Source organism: Trachemys scripta, chromosome 3 (assembly GCF_013100865.1).
Source record: "Trachemys scripta elegans isolate TJP31775 chromosome 3, CAS_Tse_1.0, whole genome shotgun sequence".
Classification (NCBI taxonomy): Eukaryota; Metazoa; Chordata; order Testudines; family Emydidae; genus Trachemys; species Trachemys scripta.
In genome coordinates, this window is record NC_048300.1 from 168,939,176 (window position 1) to 168,958,509 (window position 19,334).

The 19,334-nt window shown below is 40.0% G+C and overlaps 1 protein-coding gene across 5 annotated transcripts in view; it reads right to left on the reverse strand.

Annotated features, from left to right (window-relative positions):
* Positions 1-2,002: 2,002 nt before the first annotated feature.
* The window catches only part of EIPR1 (EARP complex and GARP complex interacting protein 1), a 165,810-nt gene continuing 148,478 nt past the window's right edge, over positions 2,003-19,334 (reverse strand). For all 5 annotated transcript variants that reach the window (XM_034766431.1, XM_034766430.1, XM_034766433.1 and 2 more), the window contains 3 exons: positions 15,993-16,160; positions 14,317-14,484; positions 2,003-2,332 (listed from right to left, as the gene is read on the reverse strand). In XM_034766431.1, coding sequence (XP_034622322.1) covers positions 2,158-2,332; positions 14,317-14,484; positions 15,993-16,160 — 511 coding nt within the window. In that variant the 3' untranslated portion in view covers positions 2,003-2,157. The remainder of the gene's footprint in view (positions 2,333-14,316; positions 14,485-15,992; positions 16,161-19,334) is intronic.

A 19,334-nucleotide genomic window follows, 5' to 3' on the forward strand; every position in this document is an offset into this window, starting at 1 on the left:
GCTTCATGATTTTCTCATAGCTGCAATGAAATTGCTTTGCCATCATATTGACTTTGTTGATGAAATCCCACTTCAAGTGACTGGTGTATAAATACTCTGCAGCTAAGTGTTTAAGTTAAGTAGCACATATTAAGAACAGACTGCAGTTTTTCATGTCCAAAACATAACCATTTTTGTAGCTAAAATTTGTGGTTTTAAATTTTAAAGCCACCTATGAAAGTATATCCCACTCCTGATTTTTGACAACCAAAACCTTAAAACATATTTTACTCTTTGGAAAGCATTCTTTGTTAAAGCCAAGTGTATAAGGGTTGGTAGCTTAGGCTCGGTTTCAGGCTGATGCAGTTTGAAATAGCTGAGATATTAAACTTTAGAAAAGTCTGAATATTTGAGAGTGTCATTCATTATGAAGGAGATATGGGCACCAGAGTAATACAAGCAAAAACCAATAAGAACTAATTGGCTATAATTATTTCACTCCTACAGGTTCTTCTACACAAACTTTTGAGACAGCCGTGCATGGAATTCAACTGTTATCTTTTTCTGGCCACTTTGGCCTGTACAATCAGTCACGTTTTCATAGTGAGATCACATAGCAGCAGCAGTGTCTACACAAAAAATCATGTTTGGATGTATTTCGATCCAGCTACTGAGTAAGGACAAGTAAAGGTTAGTAGTAGGCTGCCCCTCACCAGCAACACCAGCAGTCACTATAGCAACAGCAGAAATAATAGGAGGAAGTCGGTATTGATCTTTCTATTCCCTGCTAACAGCATTCTTCAGCTTAGTCTTACACTATGTTGTTTACTGTACAATTGGCTACCATTGCAGAAGCAGTTCACACATCCCTGAGGTACAGAAGTTACCTGGAAACAATAGTGCTGAGAAGGCAAGAGGGGCATAAAAAAAAATCACTGAGTTCTGGTCAAAGCACCTAAATACAACAGACAGCAAAGCAAGCAGCACAAGAGCAATCTGAGGAGGTCAATAAGTGTAGTCTTATTTTACGTGCCCTCCATCTAGATTTCAAATTTCCAGTGCATTCTCCTTCCATCAATCTTAAGGATTTATAACAGGCAAGTCACAGCAGTAGCTGACCTAGGTGCCAAAAATGGAAGATGATTTGGCAAAGCATGGTCTGTGCTCAGTGGAAGCCCATTACATCATGCAAGCACATTGTGGAATGGCACTGGGCCAAGAAAGATAGAGGAGACAGATTTCTTGCACCCATTGAAGAGACTTTCAAATTAACAATGGTGTAGCTACAGTGAGATTGGCATGCATATTAAAATAAATAAAAGACAACAAACTTCTAAAAGAGATTTTGGGTTAGACAGAGAAATCATCATTTATAATAAAAATGCCACATAATGTTGCGTACAATTGCCAAATCACAGCACAGTATGTTGTCAACATTCCTGTACGGTTTAGCTGCAAAATATTTTTCATGGCGCTCTCTGTGCTGGCAGTCTGAATGAAAGTAATAGATTGTAGCTATCTGCATGACTTCATCCTCACCCTGAACATTTCTGGTTAGGATAAGCAAAGAAGGAAGAATGGTTTAAAATGTGGGAGTGAATTAGGAATGTTCTTCAGACCATTCCCCACTATATTTATAATCATTAAGGAATGAGCCAGAAGAGTTAAGAGAATATGGTCGCTAGCTAAGAACAGTCGGCTGCTTATGTTGAAAAGAAAGAAGAAAAAATACTACTCTTGCAAGCCAGTAGATCCCTTTACCCTTAGGTACCCACTGCCTTACCCAATTTTTGTAAACTGGTACAAGAAGAACTCCATTGAAATCAATTACATTGGCATAACACTGTAGTAATGCAGTGGTATACTCAGCCATATACATCAAGAAACAGACAAGTTTACAATAATTAGATAAGAATCATCACCTCATTAGAGTGATTATAAAAATCACACTAACACAACTACAGGAAAATATACCACCATCGTTCCAACAATGCAAAGACAATGAAAACATCAATTTCACTTTTAGTCAAGTTTATTTTATTGTTTTATGTATTAATTATGTTTAAATGTTTACACTGAACAAAAAAGTATTGTACTTGGACAGCTAAACAATTATCAATACATTTAAAGCTTCTAAAAATGATGCCAAGATAATGATTATATCATAATCCAAACAAATTATAACAGTATATGATATTTAAGTGCTCTGGGAACTCTGTTAATAACAAGTCTCCCGTCATAACTCAAAGAAGCAAAAAGCCATGGGTCTGCTGAGGACCATTCCACTGCATATACACTGTCTTCATGTTCTTCATAGGTAGCTATTATGCTGTCCTGAAGGGGCTCTTTAGTCCTGGAATAAAAATAGTAAAGAGCAGTGACTGTACGTGATTTATAAGGCACTATAAATGTCACAAACAAAGAAAGATATACAAGCCTTGATTTACTGTACAGCAGTGGACTCTGTGGACACACCGTTATACTCATGCCAACCACTAATGCTTAGATTTTATAAAATATAGCATGATCATGTCAATATTAAAATAGCCATTAGTAGAGAATGGGGAGTGTCATTTTCACTACCTAAAAGGTCAGTTATTCACAGTTCGAGGAAGTTCTAGGTCTCATGGAAGAAGCAACATATTGCCTACTCTAAGCACCTCCATGTGTTTAAAAAATGTTATGTAAGCTACAGAGCATGACAAAAAAGCAAATCATTAAATAAATTTTTCCTCAGATTAACATATGGTCTAACTCAAACTCACCTCCCCCAGATTTTTATCCTTTTATTTATTTATTTGTTTAAGTGAATTTTGAATCTGTCAAAACTAGCTTTATGGCTGAATGCATAATGTAAACAACTAAGGGACAGAACTCAATCTGACCCTGAGTGCCTTTTGATGCAGTGGGCCTGATCCTGCAGTCCTTACTCAGGCAAAGTTCCCATGGGAGTGCTGCAGAATTGGGCACATAATCTCAAGAGCAGTGGAAGACACCATATTAACCTCGTCTCCTGTCCATTCCACAGAAGTATAATATTGGCTCCAATGGAGAAGCTTTCTTGTTTTTTCACCTTATATATCACCTAACACCTTTGAGCACATGGTAATTGAGTGTTAAGAGACAGATATAGTCTTTTATACCACAAATGTTTAAAAATCGATGCACATAATTCTTTAATTTCCAAAGTACACAATATGGATTGATAGTATGATACTAGCAATGCACTCTCCTTTTCTTCCAATCCCTTTTTTTATCAGATGCTACTTCAGTACGTATTCTGTGGGTTGGTGGGTATTGAGTTTTCAGCGGATGACATCAGATTTCTCTCCTGTCTGATGAAAATCAGTGAAGCTTTCAGAAGCATCCCCCTACCTCCCAGAAACAGACTTATATTACAGCTGCCATCCTCCTACCAGAAGGATATGACAGGGAACCCTATGAATACTACTCAATCACTTAACGGATACAGCTATGATAGAAATGAAGTGTTGTTGGCTGCCTCTGCCCTTTTCCTCTAGTCTCCAAGTGTTCAAAGCATGAATCTCTTCAACAACAAAAGTAAAAACAAATCTGGTACTGAATTTGTATGGCTTGCAAGGCTGCACGTAGTATTCGTGCCAGTGCACCTAACCAGCCCAACCAGCTGTGAATTTAATATCACAATTAAATTTAAATTCAATTCAATAATTAATGCAACTCTCTAATAACTGCAGTGAGATTTCTGATGTTTGGTTTCAAGGACCATCATCTTTTACTTATACTATTTCAGGGAAATGACCATAAATGACACAGAAGAGACGACATACAGCTTATTGGTTAACTGTGAAGAGTAGGATGTATGCTGCAGAACTCCTGAAAGTGTACTTTGATACACTCCATCTAATAACAGATCTAGTAAGCCCACAATGCACATTTCATCTCCTCTATAGTGTTTTCTGACTTCTTAAATGACACGGCTGGTTAAGAAAAAGTTGGTCATGTCCCCAGATAGCAATGTGCCTCACGCAATGCTCACCCACTTATCCAAAACTCCATTATTCTGAAGGTTTCAGATGTCTCTTTGGATAAGCAGGGGAGCAATGCATGGTGCATATTGCTGTCAAGGGACATGACCGACTTTCAGTTAACCAAGAGTCTCAGTTAACAAGAGGCTGGATAAACAGGGATGGATAAACTGCTAGTTTACACTATTTTCCGTACGAAATATATGACTTTGGTGTATAAATTCAAATAATATATTTTGTATAGTTTAATATAAAAAAGGAGGATTGTATGTTCAGGAAAGAATCTTGAATTAGCAGATGAACTACTGTTCTGCATTTCACTTCAACTCTTCTATTTTGAACCCTCCTCTATTGTTCCTTCTTTGATGAATTTCCCATTGAGGATTAAAAGTAACCTGGTAGTATTCCTTAAGGAGAGCATATTATTAAAAATAATTCAGACCACATGAGCTCAGGACTAGACATGGTAGCATTTTACAGTTTCTTCCTCCATAATGTAGGCCTGGCCCAGGGACATCTCTATTAAGGAGCTGAAGGAGGCATAACCTACGGATCTCTTACACAAAAAACTAGATAATATACAAGATATTCAGGCAAACATTGAACACAGGATGAAAATTACTGCAGGGACAGCACAAAAAGTCCACTAGAAACTTACTACTATTAACCTTGGAGATATTGTACATGCTCTGATGAAAGAAAGTAAGACATCATCCTTTAAAATTGTGCTACCTGGATAATTTTCCCAATGGGGATGCACCAGTATGGACAGTAGCAGAATAATGACCGATATATCTGAAAAGTGGGGGTGCCAAAGGAAGAAGAAATCAGAACAAAAGAAGTTTGCTTTTCACACGAGAAATCTCTTGGTGAACGATCATTTTATCCCTTGGTCAGAGACATCCAAATAAAATGTTTGCTGGGTATCCAGTGCCTTGTATTATTTTGGTAACCCAAGAATCCCAGAGGATATGTAATTTGATACTATGTAAAGCTAGGCTGCTTACAGAGCTTCAGTTTCAGAATCCTAAAACAGAGTTGACAATCAGTTTTATGCAGACTGAGAAGCAGCTGAGACCACCATATATCGAATACTGTTTGGGTCACCTAGTAAGATTTAGGCTCGGCCGGTTGGACAAAATTTACTTCAGCCAAGGAAATTGATGTTTTCATAGACAGTAAGCAAAGAGAGTGGTCAAGTGGTTTGTCAAGAAAACTATAGATAAATCAAGATTTAGATACAAACTTTTATTTATCTAAGAATATGTCTACATGTACAGTGCTGCAGCGGCACAGCTGTACCAATACAGCTGCCCCACTGCAGCTCGAATGGTGAAGATGCTCTATGCTGATAGGAAAGAGCTCTCCCGTTGGCATAAAAAACCCATCTCCCTGAGCGGCATAAGCTATGTCAGTGGGAGAAGCTCTCTTGCCGACAGTGCTGTGCACACAAACACTTATGTCAGTGTAACTTATGTTGCTCGAGGTGTGTGTGGGGGGAAAATATTCACCCCCGTGAGTAACATAAGTTTTGACGACAGAGGCTGTTGTGTAGACATAGCCTAAATCTGCTCTTTAACTGTTGTATCAGAGTGCATTTAACAATGTTTCTATATTTCATTATCTATTACAGCTTTATTATTCCCTGACATAGCAATAAACAGCATCATGCTTCAGTCTGCAATTGCTGATTAACTCTTATGAGAATGTTTAACTGCTTTCTTCAAAAAGTTTTTATGATTAAACGGAATATTACCTGTGATATGGTTGATCTAGTACACCAGAGGTTTAGATCCCCAGCCTGCTGCTTTCTTGGAAGAGTAATCTGGCAGGATTATATTCTGGGTTTATGTGTTTAAGAAACAAGCAGGACATTATTTCTTCCTTGTAATAAATTTTCCTGAAAAAGTTGCTTTAGTGTCAATTTTTTTTAAAATATCATTTTAAGAGCTTCTTCTGAGCAGACACATCTACTTGCCTATCTGTTTATCTAGGTTCTTGTTCTGCATCCATCACCATCAAAATATGTATCTATCTATATCTATATCTCCTGCACATCTTTGAGATCTGTGTCAGAGCTGGAACAGGGCTTTTTCTCCTTTTGTTATCCTATTTGTATAGCATGACCGCCATTAGCTTCTCCCAGGGAAGGAGGGGAACTTTCATTTGACTAAATAACTTTGAGGTTAACTGTATTACAATCTTGTAAGAGAAGCCTGTGTAGCTTTTGGATAATTGTTTTCATGTAGAGTGCTGTTACTTCAAATTACTGTCCATGCTAACAATCACTTAGGCCTTGGCTACACTTGTGGATTCACAGCGCTGCCACGGGGAATAGCTTGCAGCGCTGCGAGCGAGTGTGCAGTGCTGCAGGCGCTGATTACACTGGCACTTTACTGCGCTGCACTCGCTGTGCTCAGGGGGGGTATTTTTTCACACCCCTGAGCACAGCAAGTGCAGCGCTGTGAATTGCCAGTGTAGCCAAGGCCTTAGGTTTGCAGTGCTTGCGATTCCATACTGTCATCAAAAACTGCAATAAAAAGAAAGCTTAAAAAACGAGCCGTCAGAAATCATTAATTCTCCATCGGAACTAAAGTTAAATCTTGTTCAACCTAAAAATTGTTTAGAAATAAACCCAACCCAGTAGAGCGGCAACAATATACAGCAGGGGTGCCCAAAGTGCGGCCTGAGGGGCAAGCACGCCCCACAGAGTTCTAAAATGCACCCCGCAAATACCCTCTCCCCGTAACTGCAGGGTAGAGCTGATCAGTTGCAGGATTTTATTGCTGGTAAACTCAACCAACATGGTATTTTTGTTGCTCTGTTAAGGAAGATACAAGTCTTAGCAAATATTATGGCTGTGTGAATTTATCTGATTTTATAAAATTCCATCCAAATTTATATGCAAATTAGGGACAGCCTTCAGTTTCCTGTAGATTTCCAATTTGGCCCTCATCACAGCCAATTTTGACAGCCTCAAAAATACAAACATATCAGCTGAATAATACTCCTAGTCGAGCTTATTTTTAGATTACTTGTGTGGGAAAGGATCAATGATTTTTAACCATTCATGCAATAGAAAGACCGGTCATTTTCTCACATTAAAAAAACCTCAATCTCTCCAACAGAAACACATCTTTAAAACACACAAAATCTGTATTTTAAAATAGATTGGCATTGGTGGTTAAATCTGATATATTTACTAACTCGAATGAAGAAATTAATAGGAAATAATTATACATTTGTTAAAGACAAAACAATGTAAGAATGGGAAATTGCTGTTTTGTTGGATTTGACCTAGTTTCTCAGACACCCTACCAACAAAGCCCCAACCACAGATTCTCCCACAAAGCATTCACATAAGCAGCTTTAATTAAGTCACTTTGTTGGGTGATTCTACACTGTAATCTTACGATTTCTGTGTCTCTGCCTCTTATGGGGTTTCTCTCTGATGGAAGAACTGCTGAGTCATCGGTCTAGCTCTGTATTGTTGGCGGAATTCTCTCTTTGGGGCAGGTATATATATTCCCAGGAATAGAGGGTGGTTCTGGAGTCCTTTAAAGTGTATAATCAGAAGATGGATAAGTCTTTAAACAGAGACGTCTCATCAAAGAGACGATCCTCAACAGTAGTCTGGACATCCTTGGGAAAACCTGAAGCATGAAGCATGACTTCCCGCATCATGATGGCAGTAGCCATTGCCCTGGAAGACATATGAGCTACATCTACAGCTGATTGCAGTGTGGTCTTGACAACCATTTTGACTTCCTGTATTAAAGCCTAGAAATGAGTTCTGTCCTGCTGTGGGAGACAGTCAAAGTCTGCGAATTTCGAACAGTTCAGGAAGTCGTACTTAGTCAGTAGTGCTTGGTAATTGCCTATCCTGAACTGGAAGCTAGAAGAAGAAGAGACATTCCTTTCCAATAAGTCGAGACTTGCCTTCCTTATCACTCATGACAGATCAGGGGTGTTGCTGCCTAGATCTCTCTGAGGCAGCTTGCTCCTAACTCTTTAGTGGTCCCAAGTGAGAGAACAGAACTTCCAACCTCTGGGATACAGTAGCATTTCTCTGCCCTCTTAAGGCTAGGGGTGCAGGGAGCTGGGGTATGCCAGACCACTCTAGCTGGCTCCAGGATGACTTCATTAACTTGGAGCACTATCTTGCAGGAGCTGGAGGACTGAAGCAAGAACTTGCGTTGAGGATCCTGAACCTCCTCAAGAGTTATCTGCAGCTCCACTGCAGTTCTGCACAAGAATTTCTGGAATTGCTCGTAGTCAACAGGAGAGGATGGAGACATCTGAGTCACTACTTCATCTGGTGACGAAGATGGCAATCTTGTTGTATCTGGTTGAACTGCTGCATCTGGTGTGTACTCCTCCTCCCCAGAGGATCTGGGGTCACCTCTGGTTATCTCCTCAAAAGGAAGGGAAAGGTGACTCCCTAGCAGACCGGAGCAACTCTGTGGGATGATACTCTTCGCAAGGCCCCGAGTATGGTCAACCAGATGGGTTGAGTGGGGATAACGGTGGTCCCCAAGGCATAGGGTACCAACAGTTCCAAGGCATTTGAGATGGAGGTTGGGCCCAAACTGGCCCAGGTCTTCTGACCAGGAAGCGTGTCTTGGAGGACAAGTGCTTAACGATGCATTGGACTTTTCAAAATCTCCTTATGAGGAGAAAACTGATTCCAGTCCCAATGGCAGTATCGATGGGCTGCTGGAGGGAAATCATAGCCTGAATATGTAATGGGAGACAAACTCCTTCCACAGGCAGACTCCCCTGGTGGAGTCATAACCTCTCTCAAAAAGAGGGAAGATGAAGGAATGGGAGACTCTGGGACTGGGAGAAAGAAGATGTTCTCAGGAGGAGCGTGGGTCTCAGCTTTTCCTGAAGCAAGAGAGCTCCTGTCTGCCTGAACTGCCAGAGCCACTGTAGAGGCAGTCTGTGCCACAGCCATTGATGACAAAGATGGAACTGCAGGTGCTGGTGGATCCTGAGGTTTGTGTTTGGGAGGAACCAGCACCACCTGATCGCATCCGGTGCTGATGAAGCCCTACACTTGTGGGCTTTCTTATCATGCCTCTGAGATTTAGGATGTATTAAGTTTTGTTGTGCTGAGCTAGTGCTTGGTGGATCTGACTTCTTCAAAGCCAATCTGGAAGAAGACAGCCTCATGCTTATGAGAATGCTCCAAGACCCCGCCAAGGGATCTGTGGCAGCTGACTCCTTCACTCCTGATTTGGACCTCATGGCAGGAGGCGTACCCCTTGCTGAGTCAGGCCAATATACAGGAGGGATCCCTGGCCTGGATCCGATTGCAGCCTCAAGGCCTTTTCCATTAGGTAATTCCTAAGGTGAAGTTCCTGCCCTTTCTGGGTATGGCTGGGGAATGAACAGCAGATACTGCATCTTGCCACAATGTCCCCAGGGCAGTACACACAGCATTGGTGGTCATTGCTGACCAAGAAGTATTGTGGGCAGGAAGCACAAATCTTGAAGCCTGGAGTCCTGGGCATAGTCCAGTACCCAAATGGGATGGGGAGGGTGGGGTTTGGGAGGCTCCCCACGTGCGGTAGACTAACTATAAAACACTAAAACTAAACAGATAAAAAGTTTAAAACTTGAGAATATAAAATCTATTTTTTTACAGCTATCTAAATATATTTTCACAGGTAAAGAAGAAAGCTGAACCTTCAGACACTGGATGTTCCAACCTGGACCACGCTGCAGAGAGAAGGAACTGGAGAGGCGATCGGTTTGCCCTGTCTTTTACCTCCTCGGTCAGAGGCATGAGGTGAGCCAGGGCGCATGTGCAGACCAACGGACACTGCTTTCAAAATTTCCCAGCTCTGGGATCATGGCATGCATGCATTCCCACAGTGGACTTCACATAACACTTGAAAAAAAACAGATATACTGTAAGCTCAGCTTTTAGTGCTGGTGACAGTTACCACTACCTTGACATCCCTGAGTTTTACCTACAGTTTTCCTGATGTTCAGAAGTCCTAGCAGATTGTGAGCATGTCAAAAGGAGAGCTGGAGTGATACAACACTGCATTATGGCTTTTTTCCCCTCTTGTAGTGATTTTTTTTTTTTTTTTTTTAAATACTGCTATTTTCCTGGTGAAAGGCTGGGGCCCTTCGACAAACATGAATGACAACATTTTGAAATCCTTCCAGGAGATTAATTCACAAAATAACTGTTACAGATGACATTAGGATAAATAAAGACAGCGAATTACAACAGATAGTTTCTCAAAAGAACAGTATTTAAAACAGGGGAGAAAAAGTACTAGTGTATGGAGAACTATAACAGGGGAGGCAGACACCAAGAAGAAACACAATGTAAGGGTATTTGGGGATGTAATAAAGAGAGAAAATGTTTGACTATGAAACAGAATACTGAATCAAAATGTTGCCTATAGCCTAACAAATTTAGAACTTTCTAAATGAAGAAAGCTTTGATCTTATTGATTTTTTATTGAAATGTGGATCAACAAAGTATCTAAAAAACAAAAACAGATAGAAAAAACAACAGAGGGTTCCCATTATAACTGAAAGAGAATTTAAACTGATCAAAAAAACCCCCACAATAGCTAGAACTATGGACAGTAGAGAGAAAAACTTTAAGTCTGCAAACCTAGATATAGGGACAGTGAATGGTAATGTGGCATAGAAAAAGGTTACCTGTGTAAAGGGAGCACATGCAGTGTAGGATTTTCAAAAGCACTCAGTGTTGTCCTAATTTTGCTGCCATTGACATAATTGGTAAATACACAACTTATATTAGACCTTATAGTATGTGTTTTGTATGTGTACAGTAAAACCTAATTTAAGCTACTATTCAAGGAACTTAAAAACCTGGCTGCTTACAGAAAGTGGTTTCATAATTCAGTGGTTTCTATTCAATATAGGTTCTTATTATACTGCACTCATTACTGTATTATCTGCACACCTAATAAAAAGGGAGCAAAATTATAATCAAGATACTTTGGGGCTTTCTTTTAAGAAATGAAATTGCTAATAAGAATTGTCTCTTATACAGGTTTCTCTATCTGTGTGCATCAAGAGGTAATTGTTTTTAAATACTGTAAGTGATGTTTTATATTACTTGCATGAAGCATTCAGTAGTACCGTACAGCCATTGCATTAAACAAATCTAAGCTTTTTACACCTGTGTATTTATTTGCTTGTGGCAGTTTGTATCATTGCTTTGCTGTTTAAAATAGTGCATTGTACGTATAATATACAAACTTCCATTTCATTAACTGTTTGGCAGTGCTGTTGAAACTGAAGATTTTGCCTAATTTATTTAAAAAAAATTTGGTAATAAATCCATTCAAACTCAACTCCATATTAAAATTATTTGATTGGGGATTCCTTTATGTTTTAAGAAACATTTAAGACCTGCGCAGTGCAGGAAAAATGGTGGACCTTACAAGCCACGAGGCATTGGAAGAGCTTATAAGGGTGCAGATCTGAACTCATTCCTTTTCTGATTGCCTTCTACCTCCACATAGGTCTTCTTCCTCTCTATTCTCCAAATCAGATACTATACTCTAATCCTACAGCTTCCATGAGGGAGTCTAATGACTGTTCATTGCTCCCCTTTGGAGCCTGAAATTGTTAACTTTCTGGAAATGGTGCAAGACCTATTTTTTTCATAGGCATTTGGGGAAGTGGGTGATCTAGGGCAGGGGTTATCAACCTTTCTCTCTCTGAGCTTCCCACCCCCCGACATGCTATAAAAACTCCATGGCCCACCTGTGCCACAATAACTGGTTTTCTGAATATAAAAGCAAGGGCCAGTGTTAGGGGCTAGCAATTAGGGCAATTGCGTGGGGCCCCTACAAAGCTACATTTCTCAGGCTTTGGCTTCAGCCCTAGGTGTTGGGGCTCAGGGTCCCGGGCTTCAACCCTATGCAGTGGGGCTTCAGCTTTCTGTCCTGGGCCCCAGCATGTGTAACGCTGGCCCTGCTTGGCGGACCCCTCCAGGGGACCCCGGGTTGAGAACTGCTGATCTAGGTATCATAAGGATCTTATTTATTACATGAAAACCATCTTTAGAGTCTACTTATCACACCAACCTCCTAAAAAAATCATCAAAGGTACTGTTATTTGTAAAGCCTAGTAGAATATATGAAAATGAAGCACTTTAGGATATATGGTGACCTTAAAAAAAATAAACAGCCAAATTTTTTAACTTCCATGTCTCCAGATCATCTTGTGTGATTTGCCCAAAACTTGGCAGAAAAATTCAATCATGCAATGGGATCTAACATTCACAAGACTAGTTTGGGTTTAGTGAAATAAGGAATGGGAATGCAGTTTTGCAAATCAAGTATCTATCAGGAAGCTAACTTCAACATTAACTATGGAGAGCCTAGTACCTCTCCAGAATATGTCCATGTTCTGTATATGAAATGTGCTACTCTTGCCTTTACTCTTCCCTCAAAAGAAAAACTTTGCAAAGAGTGCCTCCAGAGTAAATACACTGCTTATTTTTTAGAAAGATACTGGTTCTGGGGGTTAGTGATGGCACTCTTGTGCTGTGAGCATGGGGTGCCCTATAAGAATAGGAAAATATTCCATTCCATCACTGTGCAAGTCATTTGTGATGTGGTTAACTTCTTCTAGTGGCCAATGTAAAATATGTATCAAGTTTCCTATATTTGTTTTGCATATTATTGGTTTCACCATTCCTTGCTCTAGTAAGCAGTACACTGTGTGGTACTGGAGGCAGGCTGTATGTCAAAGGTTGACAGAAATTAGAACATCTCTAGATAAACTAATAAATGCCTGGTATCAGAATACTGCTTAGATAGCCCTGCTTAGCTGCACCTTGTTTGTCTTAACCCTCCCCCCCACTCAGGATGCAGTTTTTATTTACACTGTATTTTCTGGATTCCAATCCACAGGGAAATGCAGAGTCTACCTCACTGTAGGGATTGTGGGCCAATGCAGAGATCACACACACAATATCACATGGCACACTGTGGTTACAGAGCTGTGCTCTAGGTACGTCGACAATACTTATTTACTACTAAGCCATGGGCAACTTTCCAGATTAAACCTTTTCCAGCCACTTGAATTGCCAGCTGCTCCTGAAGATAGTCTTTACAACCAGTATTCAATGAGTACTATGGGGTACATCTTCCTTTCTTGGCACGGAAAAACAACTGTTCCTTTGGCAGAACAAGTGAGACCAGTAGCTCAACATCAGCTGGAGCAAAGCGAGGGGGACACTCTTGTGACTTGCATTTATTGTTCACTATAGATAGATGTATAGCTCAGAGATGCATGTAGCATAACTGAGTAACTGTCTGATCTTATTTTTGTAATCCTTTCCCTTTCTCACCCCCATCTAACCCTACTGTTCATTAACAAAACAAAACAAATCAAAATCAGGGCAGGAACCATGCCTTTCTAGTTTCACTATAAAGCACCTAACTCATTTTTGTACATTAACAGAAATTAAGAACACTTGTGTGGACACAAACGTTAGAAGTGTTCACGCCTGCAAAGAACAGGCACATATATATGTATGAACAAAAAATGTGCATGCAAAAGTACAGATTGGGGGATGAGCATTTTTTCCCCTCAAGTTTTAGGCTGCCAAAGTACTTTTCCAAATAAAAAGCAAGTGCATTTTAGTGTACACAATGTTTTTAAGTAACACTATTTTTAATAAAGTAACTTATGATGTCTCTTTACACACCCAAGTGGAGTGAATATACATTTACAAACGCTCACCCTGATGTGCATTATTCCTTACCTTCAGTTGAAAATAACTTTTAAAAATCAACAATCCTAAATATATAGTCACATTAAGGTATCATTTTCTAGTACAGCCCATCAGCTATATTAAGAGGGAAATTAATGTTGGCAATATATTTCCATTCTTCTTTTCATGATTATGTGTTAAACTTCCCAAAAGATTATTAAGGAAGAAGGAATTATGAGGAAATGAAAAGCAGAAGACTTTCAACTCTTATGTAATACATATTATTAAATGTGGGCTCAGGGCCCGACTCAAAACCCACTGAGGTTAATGGAAGTCTTTCCATTGACTTAATGGATTTTGGGTCAAGCATTCAGTGTCCCATCCCACTTACACCAGTGAACTTAAAGCAACTCTGCCAATTAGTTTTAGAAATGTGGATCCCATCCAAGACTCTGAAAGTAGTAGATTAAATTGAAAAAATACAACATACCTGAAAGGTGTGTATACAAAAATCCTGAAGTCGGTAAAGAATATAGCATGTTAGTCCTTAAAATACAAAGTACCTCATACTACAAATGTTTCTGTGAAAATCAATATATTTCATACTTCTCCTCTTGATGGTGGTCCTCTTGGTCACTAAGCTCATCATCATCTACCAGATGTCCAAAGGGCTCAGAAGAAATTGATACCATGTTAGACAGAATGATTCTGCTATCACTGCTGCCTGAAAGGACTAACTGGTCATGAGAATGATTGTATCGTACATTCCATACCCTATAAAATGAAAATAATTTAAAAAGTATTACAAGAGTCTATTCCACAGAGTCAGTAAATAAATATACTGCACTGTTTAAATACATTATTTCAATTTAAACGTGAACAAATAGTTTAAGAGTAATCTAATCTGTAAAATGGGTTATGCTCTAGGAATTATTTTGGGGAAGTTCTATGGCCTGTGCTATATAGGAGGTCAGATTAGATTATCTTAACGGTCCTTTCTGGCCTTAGAATCTATAAGTATGGGTAGAATCTGACACACTCATTCTAGAGATTGTTTTTTGCTGTCTTCATTTCGGTCATAAACTTCCATGTAATTTGATTTTCCAGGGCCATATCTTTAAAATTCAACAAACAGGTTGCAGGTGGGGAGGGGAGGGTGGAGGGACCAAACCCTAATATAATTCCCCAAGAGTAAATGTCTGCTTATGGTTCAATATATCAGACAGTCTAAAAATACTAAATACAGTAAAGTACTCTAAAAGCAAAATATGGATTCGAAATAAACTTCTACATTACCCAAGATCTCACAACATTATCACACTGAACTGTTAAACTAGACCCTAAATCAAAAGGATTAGATTTTGCTAGTGTTTATATTTTATGAATTAGGTTAATACCAATCGCTTTATGATTTTCTTTTGTTCTATTTTTGTTTTCATCTTCTCAACAAGTAAAAATATTTCTTCTGTTAATTCGCATTTTCAAGCTACTACCAAAGTGGTTGCGGGGTCCAGATTTAAGGTGCAAGTGATTCTGCAGCTCAAATCCCAATATAAAGTGCTCAGCTTCTCTTAACTACAAAAGTATCCATTCATAAGCATTCAAAAATGGAATGGTTAATCTCTTTAGTAATTTTTTAAAACTATGGGTAAGATTCTCACCTTGCTCTGGCCCCTTCATATTTACACAGAATGGTGTAAAGGGGCTCTCAAAGTCTTGGATCTGGCCAAGGGAGAATACTGCCCCAGGGCACAAAGTGATCTAAGGACTCCCCCCACCCCCGTGCCTGTGCTAGCCCAAGGGATGTGAGGAGCAATTTCACGGGTGCGGGCTGCAGCATGTAGCACTGTAGAGATGTTGGGCAATGCAACTGCCATAAGGCAGCCCAGGGAGGATGCTGTAACTGAGACAGCCCTAGGGCTGTGTAAATTATGTCAGGGGCCGCAAAGCAACCCAGAACTCAGAATGCAGAGATGTCTTAAAAAAGACACCTGAGTCCCTTCTCCCTGTGCTGTGCCTCTTAGAAAATGCAGCCCAGAATCTCACCCTTCATACAGCTGAAAATACCGTACTGGAAATTAGATTAACATTCCCCAACCCTTAATTTACAAATTATACAAGAAATAGTCACATATTAAAAGCATTCCTCGATGCAGAAAAATGATGAATCACAATAGCATAAACACAGCTAGTTTGCATTGTTTTTAAACAGTAAAATAATTAGCAGAATAAATTACATAAACCGTCCACCCACAAAACAGCATGCAGATAATTTATTCTACCAGTGGGAATGCTCCTCTAGTGTCTTCACTGGCTCAGTGACATTTCTAGTATCCCAGAATTTCACCTTGCAGTCATCTCCACAACTAGCCAGGTAGTACTGTTTATTGGGATTGAAGTCTAGGTCCCGTACCAGCTGTCCATGTGCATTTTCTATGTAATAGATCTGTCTGTAAAACACACATTAAAAATTAAATGTACTATGAAAGCTAAGTGCAGTCTACTGATAAAAATCTGTTTCTCTAGTAACTTGGTTAATCCTTTGGCAGTGACAGAGCTAGGCCACGTCTATATTATAATTAGGGTGACCAGATGTCCCGATTTTATAGAGACAGTCCTAATATTTGGGGTTTTGTCTTATACAGGCACCTATTACCCCCCCCCCCCACCCTGTCCCGATTTTTTGCTGTCTGGTCACCCTAATTATAATCTTTGGTTGACACAAGTTACCTCAGCATACAGCCATTGAGTCTGTACATCGCTTGTGGGCATGCACACTTGGCTGTTTGCTTTGGGGTGGTACATACTCACCAGGAGTGGCTGTGTCAATGCAAAGTGCAGTGCACCATGTGTAGATATCCCAGTGTGTCACACACCTTTGTACAGTGCAATGTCTTTTGGGAAATTTTCACGATGTGTTATGGGACAGAAGTGACTCGGCCAGGGATTTCAGAGCTAAGGGTCAACTTCTCAGTGTGCAATTTTCTCTGCCCCATAATGCTAAACATATCCCATAATTTTTGCACCTTTTTAAAGCTACCTGTAAACCCCGTGGCACTTTTCAGTGTTTGCCACCTCTGATAGAAGCCTGCAGAGCTCTGCACTTTTCTCATTAATGTTGCCATGATCCACTGGTATTTACAGAGCTGCAGGAAGTACTGCAACAATGGGAAACATGACAATGTCTTCGAGGACAGTTTGCTAAAAGACATAGTGAAAAACAATTCAAGATTGTTGGTAGTATTCATGGAACAGGTGCAACAGTGAAGTGTTGCTTCTGGGCCCGAGAAACAAGCACTGGCTGGTGGGATTGCATCGTAATGCAAGTTTGGGATAATGAGCAGTGGCTCAAGAATCTTCAGATATGAAAGACCACATTCCTGGATCTGTGTGCCAAGCTCGCCCCAGCCCTCCAGTGCAGGGAAACCAGACTGAGAGCTGCATTGGCAGTGGCGAAATGAGTGGGGACTGTACTGTAAAAGCTTGCAATTCCAGATTGCTACCACTCTATGGGAAATCATTTTGGAGTTGGAAAATCCACAGTGGGGGCTGCAATCATGCAAGTCTATAGAGCCATTAAATAGTCTCCTCCTATACAGGACTGTGACTCTTGGCAATATGAAGGACATGGTGGATGGATTTGCAGCAATGGGGTTTCTGAACTGTGATGGGGTGATAGATGGCATGCGTATCCCTATTTTGGCACCAGCCCATATTGCCACAGAGTACATCGACACAAAGGGCTATGTTTCTGCATAGACTGTCGGTCCTTCATCAGTTAAGATTGAGACGATCACAACACGTCTTCCAATCTTCTCTCGCTCTGGCCATCCTTCGCCATGCTTGTCCATATCTCCTTGTTAGGAAATCATCCCACCTCTTTGGAGGCCAACCACATGGCATGTTTCTATGGTTATGCAAGTATTGGTAGCTCATCGGGTTGCTTTCTTGATATTAATGGGGGCTGGTCAGGGAAGGTGCATGATGCTAGCATCTTTAAGGACTGTTCAGAAAGCTGCAAGCAGGGACATTCTTTCCACTGGTGGATTACCATTGGTAATACTGAAATGCCAAATACTACCTTTCTTCACCCTCTCCCCCATTCTATTCTCTATCATCTGAACATATGTCAGGATTACCCCAATCTTAAAAGACCCTCCCTTGACCACACTTGTTTCTTCAACTACTGTCCCATCTTCTTTCTTCCCCTTTCTTCCAATCTTCTTGCAATTTATTTCCACTGCCTGGACTTTTTCTGATTTAATTTTCTTTTGGAATCCACACATTCTGGTTTCTACCTTCTCAGCTTGACATACACTGCTCTTATTACAATTACCAATGACTTCCTCCTGCCCTAGCATGAAGGTCCTTTTTTTTCTGTTCTTTTCCTCATTCATTTGTCTAACACCTTCAACATCATTTTCTACCCACTCTGGGGGTTTCTTGACAGTATTCTCCTGCTTCTATTGTAGCCCTTCTTCAGTATCTCCCTCCTCCCTTTTCCCATTCTCTGCAAATTTTTATCCTTGGTTCCCTCGTCTTTACTTCTTTTTCCTTAGTTATGGCTCAATTCATCTACTCTTATGGCTTCCACTCCTACTTCTGCCTACTTACAGGAGCTTTCTGTAAGTCAGCTAGTCTGACTTATTGTGAAGAACCTGCTTTTTTCTCCAATGCTAGTCAGTTATGCAGTTCTGCTCTGCCCAAGCTCAGAAGCTCCGTGGGTCTGAAGAGTCCCTCCTACAGAATTTGGTAGCTTAAATAACAGATCCCATGTAAGAATCCTGGGGTACAGCTCAGTCCCGTGAGCTCCTAAACTCTGCAGAGTAGAAGCTTCAGACAAATCTTGGGGAATGTCAGAGTTGTGGTTCAATATGACTATACACCAACAGGTCCACATGCAGTTGGTGTAACATTTTCATACACATATAAAACATGGGTAGCTGGGGCAGAATCGTTATATTCCAGGAAATACAGTGACTTTACATATTTAGTAGACAAATCAGACTAGCCTCTTTCTAGAGATACTACAGTCTCTTTAGCTCAGAGAGTTATTCTTGTTTGCATTTTTTTTTCCATGTAGATTGCAAATAGTTAATTGTCTGAAGCCCATTGCTCTTCAAACTGGTTTTGGGACTGTCTAATCTGAGCTATGATTTTTTCTATAGCTTGTATTTTGTTTAGACAAGCTGTAATTGTGAAGTTTGCTTTTGTAAACTATACTGTAGCATTTTTCTTTTAGCTACTGTTAATAACCTGAATAAATATTTTTCACTGGTGTTTAACTAGGATACTTCATTAAGCACAATGTTCAGAAGATTTCTCCATTAGGACTAGTAAGTAAGAGCGTGAAACTTAAATGTATTGCGTGCATGGTCTTTATCACTTAAACTTTCCTTCTTAGAAACATAGTTAGGCTTTAAGCTCAAGTGTGAATACAACATGTTGAAATGAGATAATTACAGAAAACAAAGGAAGAGCCCCAAAAAATCCTTCTCCTTTGCCCTTCAACATTACCTCCCATACGTTTTATTAAAGTCAGCCTTATTTATAAATATGAAGTTAGATTTTTGCATGTCCTCTTACAGAACAATGAAAATGACAAGAGGCTAGAACTGGGGTAG